Source organism: Oryza glaberrima, chromosome 12, assembly GCF_000147395.1.
Source record: "Oryza glaberrima chromosome 12, OglaRS2, whole genome shotgun sequence".
NCBI lineage: Eukaryota > Viridiplantae > Streptophyta > Magnoliopsida > Poales > Poaceae > Oryza > Oryza glaberrima.
In genome coordinates, this window is record NC_068337.1 from 23,249,058 (window position 1) to 23,268,424 (window position 19,367).

Below are 19,367 nucleotides of genomic sequence, written 5' to 3' on the forward strand. Positions count from 1 at the left end.
ATTCATATTGATGTTAATGAATCTAGACAGATATCTGTTTGATTAATTGCCTGCACGAGCTATGTGTGTTTGTTGCTCTCACATATACGTATTTTCTCACGATTTTCGTTAGTACGTTTTTTTTTCAAACTGCTAAGAGCAGGTACAATAGCAGATTATAAGTCAGTTATAAATATTTTTTAAGAAGATAAAATAGAAGAGAGAAGAACAGCGGGCTACCAGATTTATAGTCAACTGCAGCACGGACTTCAAGATGCATATGTGTATGAAAGTGGGACCAGCTATAAATTGTGTAGTATACGTTAATATGTAACTATTGTATGAATCGCTATTAAATTGACTCTAGATGATTTGGAGCCGATAGTTGGCTATACTATTAAACTTGCTCTAAGCGCGATACGTTTCGTGAGAAAACTTTCTACATAAAAGTTACTTTAAAATATCATATTCATTTCTCTAGTCTGTAATAATCAAAACTTAATTAAACACTCTCTAATGGTTCTTTTTTTTGTTTGTTCTATGTGCCCTAACTTCGTCAACATCTTTCATGTACCAATGCCATTGTTAAACTGAATCAAATTAAAGCTGTGCAAATGCATCTCCGACAGTGAGAGAGATGTTGGTACAAAACAAAGCTGTACAAGACGCTGCAGCTGCTGCTGCTGCTGGTGCTGGGCTGGGGGTGCGTTCCATACTTAAGTACAGTAGCACAGAAACAAAACCGAGTATCTGACTGAGACACTCTTGCTGCCGGTACTTGCTCGCGCATGCATGCAAAAAACCATAGTAGCTCGAGCTTTTTCCCAGCTCCAAACATTTCTTCAGGCAAGCAGATGCAGCAGAGTCAAGCAAAGCACGACGCAATGGGATCCGAATTCCGATGCAGAGTTCATCACCATCATCCATGCAATTGTACTTGCTACTATACTCAGTAGAGTAGTACCAAAAAAGTGTTTTGAGAAAATTGATCAGGAAAGAACATGGAAAGGTTAATTAATCAGGAGTACTCGATCGCTGATCTGAATCATTCTTCAGTTACTCACTCCCTCACCTGGAGTATTTACATGCCAAAGTGCTAAATTCTCTGCAAGAAAACAGTAGTTTGGGAATGGTGATTACTACTGATTTTTACAGGTAGTAGTAGTAGTAGTAGTCTCATCTCACTACTAGAGGAGCTTGCTTAATTAATCATTAGCATAATTAAGCAGCAGCCATCGATCACTCAAAAACCAAAAGGATTAATTAATTAATTAACAGAAAAAACGACGAAGCTAAAGCTCTCATCAATGGTGCGTGGTGAATTGTGATTTTGTCAAGAAGTTACTGCGGTGCGGCGGCGGCGGCGGCCATGGTGGTGGCTGCTTCCTTCTTCGCGAGCTTGCCTTTCTTGGAGGCGGCGGCGGCGGAGGAGGAGGAGGAGGAGGGGGAGAAGAGGCGGTCGATGCCGAAGACGGAGACGGACTTGCGTGAGCCGCGGAGGGAGCAGACGGGGACGTTGAGGACGGGGGCGACGCGGACGTGCGCCGAGTAGGAGCGCTCGATGCCGCCGCCGCCGTTGCGGCCGTGGTGGTGGCGGCGGCCGCCAGCGAGGCTGCTCGGGCTGCTGGAGCTGCGGCCCAGCCCGTTGAAGACGACCTTGCCGGCCGCGTTGAGGCGCGGGCTGTCGGCCGCCACGGCGGGCGGCGGCGGAGGCGGAGGTGGCGGTGGCGGTGGCGCCTGCGTCGGCGAGAGGCGGATCTTGGGTGGCAGCTGCTGGGTCGACGGGGATGGCGGCGTGGGCTTGTCGTGTTTGGTGGTGTCGGGCTCGTCGGCGGGGACGGAGACGGGCTCGCGGAGGAGCGGGAGGCTCAGCGATGGCTCTGGCTCCGGTGGCTTCGGCCCGCGGCGAAGGAGGCGGCGGAGCGGCTTGGGCTCGGACGACGACGTCGCCGACGATGACGAAGACGAAGACGACGCCTGCTGCTTCCTTAGCCGGAGGAGATCCCGCCACCGCCTCGCCGGGATCTTAGCCTCCACCACCACCTTCTCCTTCATCGCCACCGCCTCCACCTGCAACGCCGCCGGAGACTGACTCACCACCGTCGCCGCCGCCGCCGCCGCCGCCGCCTCCCCATCCACCGCCGCCAACGACGACGACGACGCCGCCACGCCGGGGAGACGGAGCGGCACGAGCTTCCCACCGGAGAAGAGCTCGTCGGCGGGGAGCATCGACACGGCGGAGCACCCGAGGAGGAACTCGAAGTCGGCGCTCCCCTTCCCTGCCACCGCCACCGCCTCCGCTCTCCCCACGCCACCTCCACCCCCCGCGTCGTCGAGGCTGAACGACACCCTCGGGCTGAGCCACTGCGCCGCCGCCCCCGCAGCGGCGGCGGAGGATGGCGGCGGCGGCGGTGGTGGCGGTGGTCGCGACGCCGCGGCAGACGCCATCTCGTAGGCAATGGCAATGGCGATGGCAGAGGAGAACAAAATAGAGGAGGAGGTGGCTAGCTTAGCTGTACGGGCTATGGCTATGTAGGAGGAGTAGCGAGTAGCTAGCTGTGTGCGTGCGTGAGAGTGAAGCGTGTGTATTGGAGGAGGTGCCCACTAGTAGTGGTAGTAGTAGCCTCGTTGCTTGCTGCTTTGTTTCAGAGTTTTATTGGGCTGTGTGTGGACATGTGTGTGGTTGAATTGCTGCAAATAGGAGAGTTGGGGTTTGGGGATGGTCATTGCTGAATTGGATGTGATTTTATTGTTGTTGTTATTCAACCACTGCTTCATTATTTTCTTTTTGTTGAATTTTGGGAGTTTTTTTTAAAAATAATTTAACCAAATTTGCTTCTTGACTGTTTTAGCAAGTTTAGTAGTATGGAGTAGCTAATATTAGCTCTAAATCATCTATAGTCGATTTAATAGACAATTCATACAATAGTTATCTATAAATATATACTACACTATTAATACATAGTATTACCATATATATATATATATATATATATATATATATATATATATATATATATATATATATATATATATATATATATATGTATGTATATGTATGTATATATGTATCTATGTATGTATGTATGTATATATATATATATATGTGTGTGTGTGTATCTATGTATATATACATATATATATATATATACATATATATATATATTCATATGTATATATATAGTGTGTTGGAGTCCGTACTGTAGCTAGATACAAATCTGTAGCCTGCTACTCTTTTCTCTTATTTTTTATCTCATTGATATTCCCTCCGTCTCAAAGTATAACGAAATGTCACATCCGTTCAAAATCCCTTATGCACACACACATATACATATACATACATACATATACATACATATATATATATATATATATATATATACACACACATATATACATATGTATATGTGTGTGTATAGGATCTCTCTTCTGTACTCCCAGGTGTATATACTCCCTCTTCTTAATGGATATCAATTAGTGCATAATGAATAATTAGATAAAAAAGAAAACATCATTCTTTTTTTCAAATTATCTGCATGCACGAGTCGGTGCGTACGACTAGGTTCAAAAAATTTAATGGTAGCTCGTTAGAAGTATATACCTTTTTTTCTCATTATAAGTATATACTTAGGCTGCTTGTTGTTGGAAGTATATATACTTGTTTTGCAGTATAAGTATGTACTTTTTAAAGTAGTATGTTAGTACATACTTCTTTTCTTTCCAACTAGTATATATTCATGATTAATATTAATAGTTAATCACGAGGATTATATATATATTGCCTTTTTAAGAGGTTCGTGCTGCTTCTTTTAGTTAGATACGTACATATGCCACATGTTTTTTACATAGAGAAGTATATGCTGCCACAGCCACATACTTGTTTTTTTACGTAGAGAAGTACATGCTTCTACAGACACATACTTATTTTCTTACGTAGAAAAGTATATGCGGCCACAGCCACGTACTTGTTTTTTTTTACTTAGAGAAGAAGTATATGCTGCTACAGCCACATACTTATTTTTTTAGTATATGCGGCCAATACTTCTTTTCTATGTACTTTTTTACGTAGAGAAGTATGTGCTGCCACATACTTCCTTATTTTAAAGAGAAGTATATACTACTTTGTATTAGTATATACTACCATTTTTATAGAGAAGTATATGCTACCTTTTGGAATGTATGCAATCTCACCTTCTGGAATGTAAACAAAAAGGTGATTCTAGTTTAATTTCGGAAGACCAGAACGTACATATGCATGAGATTGCCAGTGTTCTTGGCAGCGTCCTATGCACCTGGTTCTAACATAGATTTATTTCAGCTTAGACGTAAAGAACTGGATAGCAGTTGCTGCAATACGATGAGCAAGAATGAAAAGAAACATACTGAATTTTGAAACGATTTTCTTATTGCCTGACATAATACGATCTCTTACTATAGTATAATTAAGAAGAGATTCAATGGAGTGTGTAAGAAGAGATGGTGTTGTATATGTATACGGCAACCAGATCGATAATCTCAAAACCTATCAGATAATCAGAAAGAACAGAACTGCCCGTGTTTCTACCAGGCAACTCTCCTGGCATTCGTTGGGTAGGCATGCTGCCGTGATCTTCGGTTGAAGGGGATTCGCTTTCTTCGTGCGGATGGAGATGGCGCCGTCGCCTCCGGCTTGCCGATTGGCTGTCGCGACGGATCACAGCTTCGCCGTGGACGTTGTACTCTTCGCGCGCCTCCGTTGACGCCGAGTTGTCGTCGATCTCGTCGTCGACTCCGCCTTGCTGATGGACTGCACCGTGGATGCCAAGTAGTCGACGGATCCGCGTTGTGGACGTACGGCAGCGAATCGCCGCCGAGGACGTCGAGTCGCCGATTGATTGTGCCGTCGCCACAGAATCTCCCGTAGATTGCGGCCTCGCCCTCAGATCCGGTTTATCGATTTGTGGTTTAATTTGGTAAACAACAGAGTTTTAAAAGAGATAGTTCCGATCCCTGTGGGAAAATTGCAGATTTACTAGGATTAATTATTCTTTTCTCCACAAAAATGAAAACAGGTCCGGTAGGTGGATCCGATAACTCGATCGGGGGTGTCCACTGATGGACGGCAGATACAAGCAGGAGTACATACACCCAGGTGTATACAATCATTTTCCTGTGTGTGTGTATATATATATATATACACACTCATATGGGGCACCATGGTGCCCGGGCACCATGGTATATAATGCACAAAATCACTTAAATTTTTCAAAATTTTCAAATTGTGAGTATATACCTAGTTATAATAATTTGATTCATACCTATACTTATCAACAAAACAACTCAAATTTAACTTTATTTCACAATCCATGATTACATACCTAACTAATTATATGTATGGGTGCAATATACCTAGAATCAAAATCTAACAAAAACAAGTTCAAATTCAGTTCAAACTTGCTTTAAAATAGTTAGTAAAGTAGTTAATGTTAATACCTAAGTAATTGAAAAAGTTTCATACTCATTTGAATTGGGTATATACTCAATTTCAACAATGGTGCCCGGGCACCATGGAGCACCAAACAAATTTACTATACATATATATATATATATATATATATATATATATATATATGTATATGTATATATGTATGTATATGTATATATGTATGTATATGTATATATGTATGTATATGTATATGTATATATATGTATATGTATATGTATATGTATGTATATATGTATATGTATATGTATATATATATGTATATGTATATGCATATGTATATATATGTATGTATATATGTGTATGTATGTATATATGTATATATGTACATATGTATATATATGTATGTATATATGTACATATGTACATATATATATATGTACGTATGTATACATATGTACGTATGTACATATATATGTATGTATATTGTATATATATACATATGTATGTATATATGTACGTATGTATATATATGTATGTATATATAATATGTATATATACATACATACATACATACATACATACATACATATATATATATATATATATATATATATATATATATATATATATATATGTACCAAACAAATTTAATATATATATATATATGTATATACATATATACATATATATATATATGTGTGTGTGTATATATGTATGTGTATATATATGTATGTGTGTGTGTATAGTGTGTTGGAGTCCGTACTGTAGTTGGATACAAATCTGTAGCCTGCTACTCTTCTCTCTTATTTTTTATCTCATTGATATTCCCTCCGTCTCAAAATATAAGGGATTTTGAATGGATGTGACATTTCGTTATACTATGAAATGTCACATCCGTTCAAAATCCCTTAACAGAGGGAGTATATGTTTATAGTTTGCTATTTTCCCTGCTCTAATGTCCATTTGAAATGGAGAATTGACGTAGGACTTTAGGAGGATTTAATTTCTTAAAAGGATTTTTTCTGTAGAAAACATGTGCTTCATATGAAATGATAGGATAATTTATATATGATTGTATTTTTATAGTTCAATTTCACAGGAAAAATAAGCAATAGATTTAACCTTTTAGAAAATGGTTCATCTTCATATTTGTCATTTATGTATTTTCCATTTAATTACTGTACGATTAGATAAAATGTCATTTCCAATTTATGTATGTTTCAAACAGGACTTTAAATTAAAGGCTTGTTTGAAGTAGTGTAGTTTTTATAGAGTGATTAGTTTAGTTTCTAAGAAAACTAAAAAAAATGGATTATATACAGTGATTACTGATTATTAATACTACGCAAGAGATATTTTGATGCTTTAGCAGTTGCTGATAGGAGTGATCAGTGGCGAACCCAGAACAAAAGTTACCGGGGGTTCAATACATACTAATTATCTAATTATTGACTAATATATTAATTAATATAGTGTAATTTATATAGGATTTGAATAATCTACCCGGTGTCCTGTGACACCGGGTAGTATAACCTAGACACGCTCCTGGGAGTGATTGCTTAGGTAGTAAGGGATAACAATGCATGTATATAAGAGTAGTATGTGTTGCCATAAACAAAATGCGTGCTTAATCGACCAAACTTGTCTAACTCAAAATGGGTTGTCAGGCTGTCTATAGATCCAAATATGCTTACAGTTTTTGTGAGGTGGTTTTATTACGTGCTCCATTATCCGATCCTTATTTTTGTTAGGTGTGTTGTTTTACATCGCTTTTGCTGGAGTATATATATTGTCCTGTTTGTACTAGTACTATCTGCCCAACAAATTCAGAAAATGACACGCTTTTATTGATGTCCTAAAACTGATTGCAGAGATGATTAATAAATGTACTCAGACCTTGCATGCATGTCTGGCAAATAAGAAAAAACAAATCCCAATACTTTTGCATGCCACATGATTTCCAAGGATATTATAAAATTGCATTTAAGAAAACAATAGCACAATAATTGTCATATTGTTTCACATGGAAGTTATCTCTTTCATGATTTCCTTTTTGGCATGGCCAACCTGTCTTCAATTCCCTTCGTAGCTACAGACACTCCACTTTTACATAATCCTGTAATCTCACCTTGAAGATCTTTCAAAGAAATAATTATAAAGATCATTCAAAATCTCACCTTAAAGCATGCATGCACATTCTTGCCCAATATTTTGATGATACAACATGTCATGCATGGTTGATTCTTGGTGGTTTCTTTTGGCTCCAAGCTCTATTTTCTTAAGATGACCTTTAATCACCTTCAACCTTGGAACTTTTCATGTCAATCTGTCATCATCTAGCATGACAAAAAAATGAAACAAATAAATTAACAAGAAACCAAAGTACAAATCACCTACTAGTATGAAGCAAATCATAACAGACCACATAAACAAATCTATACACAATCCAAATCCAAATATACCAGCCAAAAAGGCACAGCTAGACAGTACAAAAAGGAACATGTAAAATAACCCCCCAAAAAAACAAAAGATAAAAAATTCCAAAGCTCAAAAGAGACCAAAAGAGGCAGTTATTGCTCTCTCTTTTAAATTTTTTATTTATTTTTCTAGTACTAAAAAAATTGGTGATGAGATCTGACGGTTGATGTGATCATGTGATGTGAGGTTTTAGCCGAGTACTCCTACTGGTAACGGTTCACACATCAACACCTTTCCCTTGTGTCTCACAGTGGGTCCCACCAGTCAGCGGCGGAGTGCACAGCTCGCCCCGGGCCCACGATACAGTGACCGGTCGCCTGACGTTGACCCGGGCCCGAGACCCGCCGGAGCACGTGAGGTGCATCGGAGCCGTCCGTTTCCCGAGCCCGTCGGCATCGGGACGGCTGCGATCTTGACACGTGTGAAGGGGAGACATCGTTTGGCGCTGCGCTTGGGTGGTGTGGTCCCGGGCGGTGAGTGGGTGGGGCCCACCGGTTTACGCGACGACGTGGCGTCGGTGATGCGTTGCAGTGTCGATGGAAATTTTTTCGATGGCGGCAACGTGCGGTGTTCTCTTGTTGTTGGTGGAATTTTGATTTCGAAAATATTTTTCTTTTTTTTGAAAAGAGTTTGAGGATAATTATGAATTACAAAGTGTCCATTTCGGAGCTTGCATTTCATGGGTGGTGCTGACAACTGACAACAAATAATCAATTGTTGCCACGTGGTTGCTGCCGACATGGTCTCTATTTTTATGGCCGAAAATGCTATACACACGACTGTGACGTACGACTCTTCTCCGACCAGCTCTTAGCTGCTAATTGCCCTGACCCACATGGAGAGAAGCTGGTCTGCGTGGAGCGAAATGATTGGCAGTGAGGTTGGGTAGGATGGGAGTCAGACGTATAGCAGTGCTGTGTCGTTAGCTCAAGGATCATGGTGTTCTGAACGGTTTAAATTTGAAACTGTTTATAAGCAAGTGAATTAAGGTTCCGTCGATCGCTTAGAGCTGTTTTGGATTGGAAGATTCTTATAAGTTCTTTTTAAAAATCTTTAACGTAGTCTTTTATTATACGAAAGACGTGCACATAAACATTAATCTAGATACACACAATACGCAAATAACTACAAATGTCCCCTTAATATATGCTCAAATATATGTAGACAGGCGACAAATAATGGATCATATGAAATTCATATTTGAAATGCACCTACATATAGATATATTTTATGAGTATCAAGATTCGAATTTTGTTGGTTTGTTTGTTACAAATCATTTCAATCAATCGGTTTTTCCTACAACTGTACTTTGTGATCACAAAACTCTGAAGTTCACTCTCAGCGACAATATTGACCGCATGACTATTGACGGAGGTAGAAGATGTAAACCAAATTTTTTTTATAGTGGTAAATGATGTATCCATTGACAACGAGACAACTGTGATAACTTCGTCAATATTAAGATATGTTGTCATAGTCTTTTGGAGATATTCTTAGGAGTACAATGTACGTGTGTATTCATAGGGGTGAGTGCGCATGTATAGTGAGCTCCTGTGTTTGTTCTTTCTCGAATTATTTTTTTACAGTGACGATGGGGCAATATATTTGCTACACTAATAGAATTGAGAGAATTGAATTTTACTAAAATAGCTACACTGATAGGTGGACTTTGAGGTGAGTATTAGATCTTGGAGGGGATAAGTTCACTGTAGGTCTCTTGTGTTGACATCGAGTTCAAATTACATCCCCGAATGTAAAACCAGATATAACAATATCTGTTAACACACAACACCGAGGTATTCACTATTCAGTTTGGACTCAAAGGTCCCCTTTTTTTCTCCAACAAGAGTTGGATGAAGATAAAAAATTTCATGGCACGCTTTTCAAACTGCTAAACGATGCGTTTCGTGCGAAAACTTTTATAAAAGTTGCTCTAAAATGCCACCTCGTTTTACGTAAAAAACTTAATCTTTATCTTCAGAAGAAAAGAACACAACCAAAGTAGATTGACTGCGGACAACAAAGCTGAGTCAGCGTGGGACGTCAAGATTCCAAGGCCCAGGAACCGCACTGCCAAATGGCCAGAGGTCCATAGACACCGCTGCAAACGAACTGCTCGCTTCAAAGCCAGGGCCCAACAGCGAGCCCAACCAGAAACCAACCGTGTCACCACTACTCCTCTTCACAAGCGATGGCGGCGGCGACTCCGGCGAGCGGCGGCGGCGGCGGGTACTCGTGCGAGACGGCGGAGCAGACCCGCGAGTGGATGGAGGCCATCTCCGCCTTTCTCCACCTCCACCGCCCGCTCCTCGAGGCGCACGTCGTCAACTTCTTCAAGGTGAGAGGTGTTTTGGGTGGGGGTTTGGGTGATTGATTCCGTCTCGCTGAAGCTCACGAGGGGGGGTTTGGGGTTGGGGTTTGGTTTTGAGCAGGATCGGCTGTGGGAGATGGTGGATGCGGAGTGGATGGAGTGCCTCCGCAGGGAGCCCGTGGAGAGCTTGCTCATGTTGCCCTCCGGATGTGTTCAGGCATGGCCACACACTCTCTGAATAGTTCTGATGGGTGCTACAAGCCTGACGTTTCTTCAGTTCTTATGCTGCTGTTGCTGCTGCGGCCAACTTATGTCAATTGTCTACTGTTCTATTTTGCAGGAGCACTGGCCCAGTTCATTGCGAGATTTTGTACTCACTGCAAAGTCACTTGTTCTTCCACGGGAGCAGAAGTCACCGCGATCAGTATGTTCCATGAACATAACTTATCAGATTGTAGGCATTGGCTGTGCTAGCGCTAGCTGTTCCCTTTTTGAACAGCAATGGAAGAAATCATGAGCTACAATGCTACACATAGCCATATACAAAATCTTGGCCGATTTTCCACTTGCATTCCTGTTACATAGTTTTAGTGAACTAATAAGACATTAAGCATGTGGAGTTTTCGTCACATTTTTCACATGCATCGCTATCATTTGTAGCCATTGATTTAGCAAAACATGCCTGTTTCTGCCATCTGTTTAATCCCGACGCATGTTTTCTTCAATACTTGCAGCTCCTACCTGACTTGCATGTAGCATCAATTAATACTGTTCTCGCTCAAGGAATGAACTCCAAGAAGAAGCATGAAGTAGGTAATTTGCTTGTGCTGATAAAGCTTACTTGTTTTTACAAACCCATTTATATTATAACCTGTTCGTTGCATTCTCATGTTTGGAGAGGTTGCTTAATGCAGATTGAAACTCTAGCTGGGTTGGTTCATGCAATTACCAAGAGCTGTGGAGCAAAGACAGTGATTGATGTAGGTTCTGGCCAGGTAAGCCATCTTCATGAAGAAGCTTTGCAAGTGTAAAGTGTAAACAGGATTCGTTTGTGTAAGGATAATTATACATCATCTGATAAATACTTGGTAGTTGACTCCATATTTCACTGCTTTTGATTTGGCCATATCTTCTTAGGATAGGTTCCTTATATTCAGTATAACACAGATGATTTGTGAAATTACTTATTGTTTCTATGCAAGGCCGGTCTAGGTCCACATGTCAATGATGCAATGAGTGGCACTTCTGTAGTTCTGTTAGTTAAACTTATTTGCAAATTGGAATCATACTGTACAAAGTTAGGTCATCTTTTGGAACTCTTAAAATTTGAGATGTGTAATACTTGCTTGGCCAATCTGTGAAGTGTAAAGTCATAATTTTTCTGTAGAATTTGCATATATTGTAAATTTTCTGTTGCATTCCATGACTTGATTTTCCTTGGCTATTCTGAGAAAAGTTTTGAGTTCTTCCATGATTCATTTTCATCCCTGTATTTGTTTCTTACAGGGTTATCTTGCCCAAGCCTTATCTTTTGAGTATCAACTCCCTGTTGTAGCAATAGATGCTTCATCACATCATGCATCAGTTACAAATACTCGTGCAGAAAGAATAAAGAAGTACTACGCTGCTAAATGGTGTGACTTTCATCAATTTAATCATACTTACCTAAATTGGAACTCTGAACTGATTTATGTTGTTTTAAATAAATGGCCACTATTCCTTGCAGTGTAGGGAAGCAACAGCTCAGAGTACCTAGAACTGTTACTTGCCATGTACTTTCTAGTGACACATTAGCAGCTGTGACATTGGAAGCATGTCAGGATGATCATGCTGAACATGTACCAGAAAGTAAAAACTTCAACGAGAGCAGTCCACAGATTGAGAAACCAAATGACAGCATTCCTCCATTAGTCCTTGCTGGTCTTCATGCTTGTGGTGATCTTTCAGTTAACATGCTAAGGTTCATTTAGTGAAGTCTTACCCCCTCCAACCTAAAAAAAAAATACTGCAGCTTCAATTTTCCCTTTTATGTTGTAAGCCCTTTAAAGCATGATTATTGTATTCTATTGACAGGCTTTTTGTGTCGTGCGAACAAGTAAAAGCATTGATAAGCATTGGCTGTTGCTACAACTTACTCTCTGAGGAATGCCACGAAGACACAAATACCTGTCCTGGTTTTCCTATGAGCAAGGCTGCTAAACTATCTAATTTGGTGCTTAGGAAAAGCACCCGTGACCTTGGTTGCCAGGTATTATGGCATCTTTTGATCTTCTTGTTTAGACATTCTATTTTGGTGGTGGACCTTATTTGAAGGTACTCAGCATACAAAAGACACAGTAGCACAAGATAGTTGTTTAATTGATTTTGAACAAAAAAAGGTTCAAAAAGCTTATGGAGGTTCAGTGTTTTTTGTTTGCTTATATGGTTTGCAATGCTATTGTTTAACACACTAATGCTGTTTAGAGATCTTTGCCTCCGCATTTTTTTCCATCTGTCATCCTATGCAACGAGAACATATTCAGTGCTGCATGGTTGAATATCAGAAACATGTCTGTGCCTATGAATTCAAATCATTTCTGAAATTTATTATTGCTTACATTAACATATTATCTCCATTGTTACTTGAGATAATCTAGAATAAGTGATTGCTTCACTTTGCCTTTTCTTTTTGATTCCATTCATGTGTAGTTGTTTGGTTTTTTTAACATATTGCTACTTTGTGTTAATAGCTATCATGTGATTTTTGTACATTTTTCATTATTAAGATGCACGCTTAGAATTGTGTAAGTTATGTGCTGAGTTGACATTATGGTACATAATTCTTTTTATTTATGCCTTTTTTTTCAATCCTTCTTAGAGTGCAGAGAGATGGAGAAGTCTCACTAAGGACATAGCCCTACAAAATTTTGATATACATGCCTTCCGTGCTGCATTTCAAATGGTAAATGCTCTGTTATTTCAACTCTTGTCATATAATATGCTTGACTTTTCACTCAGTCCTTCACTGTTGGTTTCTGTCCATTTTATGGTCATGTTTATAGTAGCTTCAGCTGGTTTGTTGTACACGATATTATTATGTGAGTTTGCTTGCTTATAGGTTGATCATGGTTAGTAGCTTATGGAACACCTCTAATTAATCTCGGGAGTTTTAGAAAGCTGGCTTAGATGTGCAATAGCTTATGATAGGGACCTCTATAGGATTACATGCCTACATGTGAGCCACATAAGCTGGTTTCTGAATTTTAAGATATTAACCAAGAATGGCATTTCCTGTTTATAGTTAGATGCGATGGTTCATGACATGAAATTGGATCTATGCTTAAATGAACATATCGACCATGATTTTAGTATTAGCATCTTCTTGGCTACGTTTCTTGTTGCAAGAAGAGATTGGGATTCAGATTCTAGCCACTAAAGTGTTAGAAGCTAATTAACACTTGTTCTTTCATCTCATTCACTGCTTTAGACTCATCTAACTATGTGTCTCATGGTAGTTTCTTGAGAAACATTTCCCAGAGGTGTCAAGATCGAGTCCATCAATTGGGAGGCAAGGAAAAGCACTACGCCGTCAAAGGCTTAGGAAAGTTATGGAATCCCCTATGGCTATGGCAGAAACTGACGCTTTATCATATTCCACTCAAAAGGAACAAATCATGACCAAAGACGATCCACTGCCCACAGGCCCTAATAATTTTAAAGAGGTTCATGTAGACTTTCTTCCTGAGCTTTCAACAGGTTAGTACCTTCAATGGCTTTCAGTTACATTTACACACTACGGCCTACGGGTGTTTGACTGTTTTAGTTTACAAGTGGACAATGAATAATATTTTTCAACTTCAGGGTTTGTTGATTCAGCTGTATCTGGAGCTGCCGTTGTACCAGATGACATCTATCTTGATAAATCACAAAAGTTCACCCTGTTTAAAGATTTCACAGTGTCAGGATTAGGTCGCCTTGGCTGTGATTTTGTGGAAAATGTTAGTTTACTTGAAATATGGAAGGACGTGCAACCCTTCACGGTATGTCTTGGAGTATTCTTTATGCCTTGCTGTAGGATAGTTCCAAGAAGTTAATGGATTAAGTATTTTATTATATATTATTTCTTAGTCCTCAATCAAAGTGAAAATAATGTTATCAGGCCTTGAAAATAATGTAATCAATATCATATGATTAGAGTATGTTCATAGAGAACATAACACAATGTGCACAACAGCTATATGAGAGACATGCTTGTAAATGTATTTTTGTATGTTTTTTATTCATAAGAATGTAGAATTAATTGGGATATGACAGTAATTTCATTCTTTATTTAGTACCGGAATGTCTCATACTGACAACCTTTGTAACCATCTATTGTTCTTGCAGGAATTTATAGGTCCCTTCTGGTGCCTTCGGGTTGCTTTAGGGCCACTGGTGGAAACATATATTTTACTTGACCGGTTACTATTTCTTCAAGAGCAAGGCAGTGTTATTGAAGCATCTTTGTTTCCGCTTTTCAATCCCACTATGTCTCCAAGGAACATGGCAATTATTGCTTGGAAGTTGTCTGCAAATCCTTCAAAAGTGTGACATGGTAACTCCTCTCATGCCTCAGTTTGTAGGTTGATGGGATGGTGTTGGTTTTAAGTGTAAGCAGTTTATTCTCATGTGGCAGAGCAAGTTCTTTTATTAGATGTAGAGACAAGTATCCTTTTTGATTGGACATACAAAAGAAAACACAGCTTATTTGTAGTTGACATTTTTGTAGCCATTGTTGTGTCCATGTGCTGGTACATGGCCTGCAGCAACATGTGGATTTACCTTATCTTTAAATGAAAAGCAATCAACAATATGAAAATGGTCTTATCTTTAGAATGATGAGAGCGATACCTTTTTTTTCAATGATGCTTGGCATATGTTAGTTGATTCTTAGATTTTGCGTGGTATACTTGTTCTTTAGTATATACTATTTTGCACAGGTAGGATGGAGTTCTCAGTTTCCAACACTGCAGAAGTCCTTGCAAATCCATATACGGGAGAGTGGAAGATTTTGCCCTCGAACAGTGTGCCTTTATCCAATAAATGCTAAGTCAACATCTAGAACGGTTCCAAGGCCATCCAGTGCATGGCTGCTTGTCTCTCTGAAGTGATATCATACAAGTTGCCACCAAACTTCACATTCCCTGCAGGCTGCAATATGTTTATGCAAGATCGACAAGCTATCACTAATCAAGGAAAAAGTTGACGAGTCACCTTTTGTCTACAGATATACAACTCGCTGTTATTATTTATACTTCTTTGAAGTAGATTAATCTTTATATTATCCTAACTGGCTGGAAAATATGTTCAACAAAGCAACACGGATGAATTGTTTCATGAGATCTTATTTCTTGCCTATCCTTATTCAATCGGTAAGCTTGTGTTTGATATATGTGAAATCATTTGGAGAAGTCAGCACAGCAGGGTTTGGCTGAGAGAGACAAATAAGATTTGCTGTAAGCTGCCTAATTACATTGACTATTTACTCTACAAAGCTATGTATTGTCTCATAAAATACTGATGAAACCTGTTGGATCTTTGATGTGACGCTACCAACATGGGAGGCTGGAGGATGACTAATGCAAGAGGTTGACTTGTGTAAGACATTGTCTATAAGCATGTGCTTTTTCATGATTTTATTAGCAAGTCGTGGTTCTAGGTTTTTCATAGCTAATCTCCGTATGTGTCTCTGTGTGCCTGTTTCTGGATTGCCTGCATTTCTTTTAGTCCTCAATTTTTTCTACTGTACCGTTCATTGTTGCATAAGCATTCTTTAGTGGGTTTTTAACTCCTTGAATTGTTGGTGTTTTACCCATATGTAAGATTTTTTTTTGAACTTCTGTACTGCTGGCTTAGCAGTTTTAAGAATTGGCTTCTTTACCTACTTCTGGAAAAAAATTTCAAATCTTGCTAATAGAAGCATGTCCGCGTTGACCAGTCCTCAACATTCTTATTTTGAGACCAATCACGATTGGACAGTTCAGAGTGAAGTGATGCAAGCAAAGGTACAATGTGTAAAGAGAGGGGTTACAAAATCCTTGGGCCACTTGTAGATGGATAAGATCTGTAGTAAACCTAACTCATTTGTGTGTCATAGCTCAAGAACAGCAAGCTGTCATTTTGATGGATGAAAATTTACAATGGAATTCAACTGGCCCAAGCTATATGCTTTCACTGGCTTGCTGTCAGGGTCAAGCTAGAGTTAATTCGTTTGGCTGTATTACCATTGCAATAATTGGCTGATTTTACTTCCATGTGGCAACTGAAGCTTTCCCTTACCTTCTGTGTTATCTTGAAGGTGAGAGAGCTATGTGTTACGCCAACTTGTTTCGTCCTTTTTTTGCAGAATTTGTTCACAGATGGCTGCGAGAACGATAGTGCCTGTACTTCCGATGATGGATCAGCATCAAGGTGGCCACTCAGAGCCGTCGCGACTCTTCCCGTCTCCAAATCCTTATCCAGATTTGTACACTCGGAGGTGCCATGCAAAGCCGCAGGTCAGTTTCGTCTACTTTTCACTGATGCTGCCAACATCTGAAAGGTAATGACACGAAGCACTTGACCTGGAAGCTCACCCCCCTCTTTGTGCAGGCTGTGTGGTGGTCTAATTCTGACCAGCCAATAACCCGTGGCGAGATCTTCAGTATCCCCTGTAACCTGGACTATATGGCGAAAAACTGTTCTCCGGTTTGAGTTCCTGGCATGAGCTGATTGATTGATTTAGGCTAAAAGTGATGGAACTGGGGGCAATCGGCGTGCGGTGTTAGGCCGTGCGAAGGAAGGGGAGAAATGGGGGGAGGTATGTGGATGAGCTTTCTGCTGTTGCTGTCATACCCATTTCCATGTCTCTTTCACTGGTTAGACCGGAGCATAAATTCCCCATTATTTTGAGAACTGCTGCTCAGCACAAGCCCTCAGTCAAGTCTTGCAAGAACAGTTGGTAATCTTATTCATTCATTCCCCGGGGTGTGGATGGATCCATGGAATATCATATCAGCATGTGTGTGCTGCAGTCCTATCAGTTTTATCACCTCCCTTATAGGCCGGCCTGGCTTTTCCATGACCAGTAAACTACTTCCTTCTTCACAACAACAGTGGCTTGAGCAATTTGGTTGGTTTAGTGGCTAGTACAATTATAGTACTACTGCAAAGACATGTTGAGGAATCTGGTGCTGCTTGAAAAATCTTCTCCTTGGGATTGATTGATCGATCGATCAAATGGATATCATGATTAGCTTGTGATGAACTCCAGTATGTATACCACTTGTGAACTGATGTGCTGCTGCTCCTGCAGGACTGCAGAAGGAATATTTCCAGCAGGAGAGGTGCAGAAACCCCGGGCTACTGTCTATTACTCCACCCTTGACTGGAACTCCACTACAGTACATCCAAATATGCACCTGCTGTATCCTACTTCTGGATCATCATCTATATTAACCTCTGCCGTCCATCCTCCATCCGACGGGCCAGATTCCTTTGTCGCGTTGCGGCGGGCGCCGTTTTGAGATGGACTGGAACGGAAGACTGAGCTCATGAGATCGGCAGGGCAGGGCAGCACGCACGCTCGCGTGGTTTGTGTGACGCCGGTGCGCGCCGCGTGCGGGTCGCGCGCGTAACTGAATTGAGGCTGAGGCTGCCCGGCTTTGTCGACAGGAACAGGGAGGGATGGCGATTGGGGCCGTGTGTGTGTCACTGTGTCAGGTCAGCTTCCTCCTCGTCTCGTATGCTCCACGTCATATGGTGGTGGTGTCTACTGGAATGTGATCACCTCTGACAGCGAGCGCGTCTCGGGAGGCGTGCCACGGCGGCGAAGTCGTCGGCGGCGGCTTGACAGCTGGCACAAGATCCTACATTCCTTGGCCTGGAGCTCTGGTGTCAAAATGTCAGCCATGGGCTAAGAGGCTTTGGATCAGCCTGAGCTCGACTGTTTTGACCCACATAGCATGATGAGACTTGATTAATTCTTGGGGGTTCTTCGGATCATTCTATATTGCTGACTAAAATCGTGTGCATCAGTGCACAAATCTCCGAGTTCCATGCACCAGGATCTCTGCTCTGAGTCGTGGCAGCTCACTCGCCATGAGATCATGGAGGCAAATTCTCCATACCACGTGCTCCATGAGTTCATGGCACCACATTAGCAAAGGTCAGAGACGAAGAGAGAAATGATGTGAGCCTTCTCTCTCCAGAGAAAGGCGAGGAGAATAAATACATGCAAGTCACACTCATTATCTCAACACACATTGGGGGCCACCTTAAAAACGCCAATGCTTTCAACTCCTCTTTGCAATTGCTGCGTATGCTGCCCCTTGCAACTCATGTGGGGCTGGATATATATGCATCTCCTCCATCTTTCTGATCCTAAATTCCTCATCCTGTAAATCTCTCCTCCCAGGCGCACGAATCTCGAGGCGCTAAGGTTCTTGCATGCATGCCTTTCAACATCTTAGCCACACGGATGTGATGTTGGGCATGGTGTCCCTGATCCTAATCCTAATCCATCACATATGTAGGCTTAGATTCTGCTAAGATTATAGCCTTTTTTTTCTTCTTCTTCTTCATCTGCACTGGTCAATTGTCAAAGATGAAACTTAATTAAGTAGTAATTAACAAGCCAAAGATGTGGGCCACACTCTAAAGGCAGCTTCTTTTTTTTACACCAAGTGGAGAGAACAACAAATGGCCCGTCTTGACAGCTAACTAGTTAATCTCAAGTCATCTTTAAGAATTATTAGCAGGAGATCGTACCGAGCATTAGCTTGAAGGCAGGAGTAGCAGTATTCTACAACATGTGTAGTAGTACAATATTAATTGTTACTGTGCAATTATCACAGCTTATCAGTTGTCACTAACAAATTTGGCACGGGTTAGATGTTTTAATATTATTTTTTGTTTTAAAAAATGGGTATCTAGCAGCAGGGTTAGTTCGTAGGAGTACTTAGTTTGGATGATTGGATCTCCAAATAGGTTTGCACCAGATATGCTCGTATCTTGTCCTAATTAATGTGCAGGATTAAAATTACATACTCCCTCCGTCCCAAAAAAAGGCAAACCCTGGGTTTCCGTGCCAACGTTTGACTGTCCGTCTTATATAATTTTTTTATAATTAGTATTTTCATTGTTGTTAGATGATAAAACATGATTAATACTTTATGC

The 19,367-nt window shown here is 40.7% G+C and overlaps 2 protein-coding genes across 8 annotated transcripts; one reads left to right on the forward strand and one right to left on the reverse strand.

Annotated features, from left to right (window-relative positions):
* Positions 1-1,220: 1,220 nt before the first annotated feature.
* Positions 1,221-2,660, reverse strand: LOC127756713 (formin-like protein 15). The gene has a single exon (XM_052282085.1). It carries the CDS (start codon positions 2,425-2,427, stop codon positions 1,321-1,323), a length of 1,107 nt encoding a protein of 368 aa, XP_052138045.1. The 5' UTR covers positions 2,428-2,660; the 3' UTR covers positions 1,221-1,320.
* Positions 2,661-10,002: 7,342 nt separating this feature from the next.
* LOC127757486 (uncharacterized) lies at positions 10,003-19,273 on the forward strand. 7 transcript variants are annotated; one of them, XR_008013467.1, is made up of 16 exons: positions 10,007-10,220; positions 10,315-10,410; positions 10,534-10,617; positions 10,928-11,002; positions 11,108-11,188; positions 11,700-11,827; positions 11,920-12,153; positions 12,267-12,441; positions 13,051-13,134; positions 13,688-13,928; positions 14,034-14,212; positions 14,559-14,766; positions 15,152-15,667; positions 15,776-15,809; positions 16,558-16,708; positions 16,803-19,268. XR_008013467.1 is itself a non-coding variant. In XM_052283002.1 (12 exons), exons 1-12 carry the CDS (start codon positions 10,074-10,076, stop codon positions 14,760-14,762), a joined length of 1,728 nt encoding a protein of 575 aa, XP_052138962.1. In that variant the 5' UTR covers positions 10,006-10,073; the 3' UTR covers positions 14,763-15,030. The 7 variants fall into 7 exon arrangements, 1 of the variants encoding a protein (XP_052138962.1); XR_008013466.1 differs by having other exon boundaries at positions 15,152-16,708; positions 16,803-17,010; positions 17,506-19,271; XR_008013465.1 differs by having other exon boundaries at positions 15,152-15,809.
* The last annotated feature ends 94 nt before the right edge of the window (positions 19,274-19,367 follow it).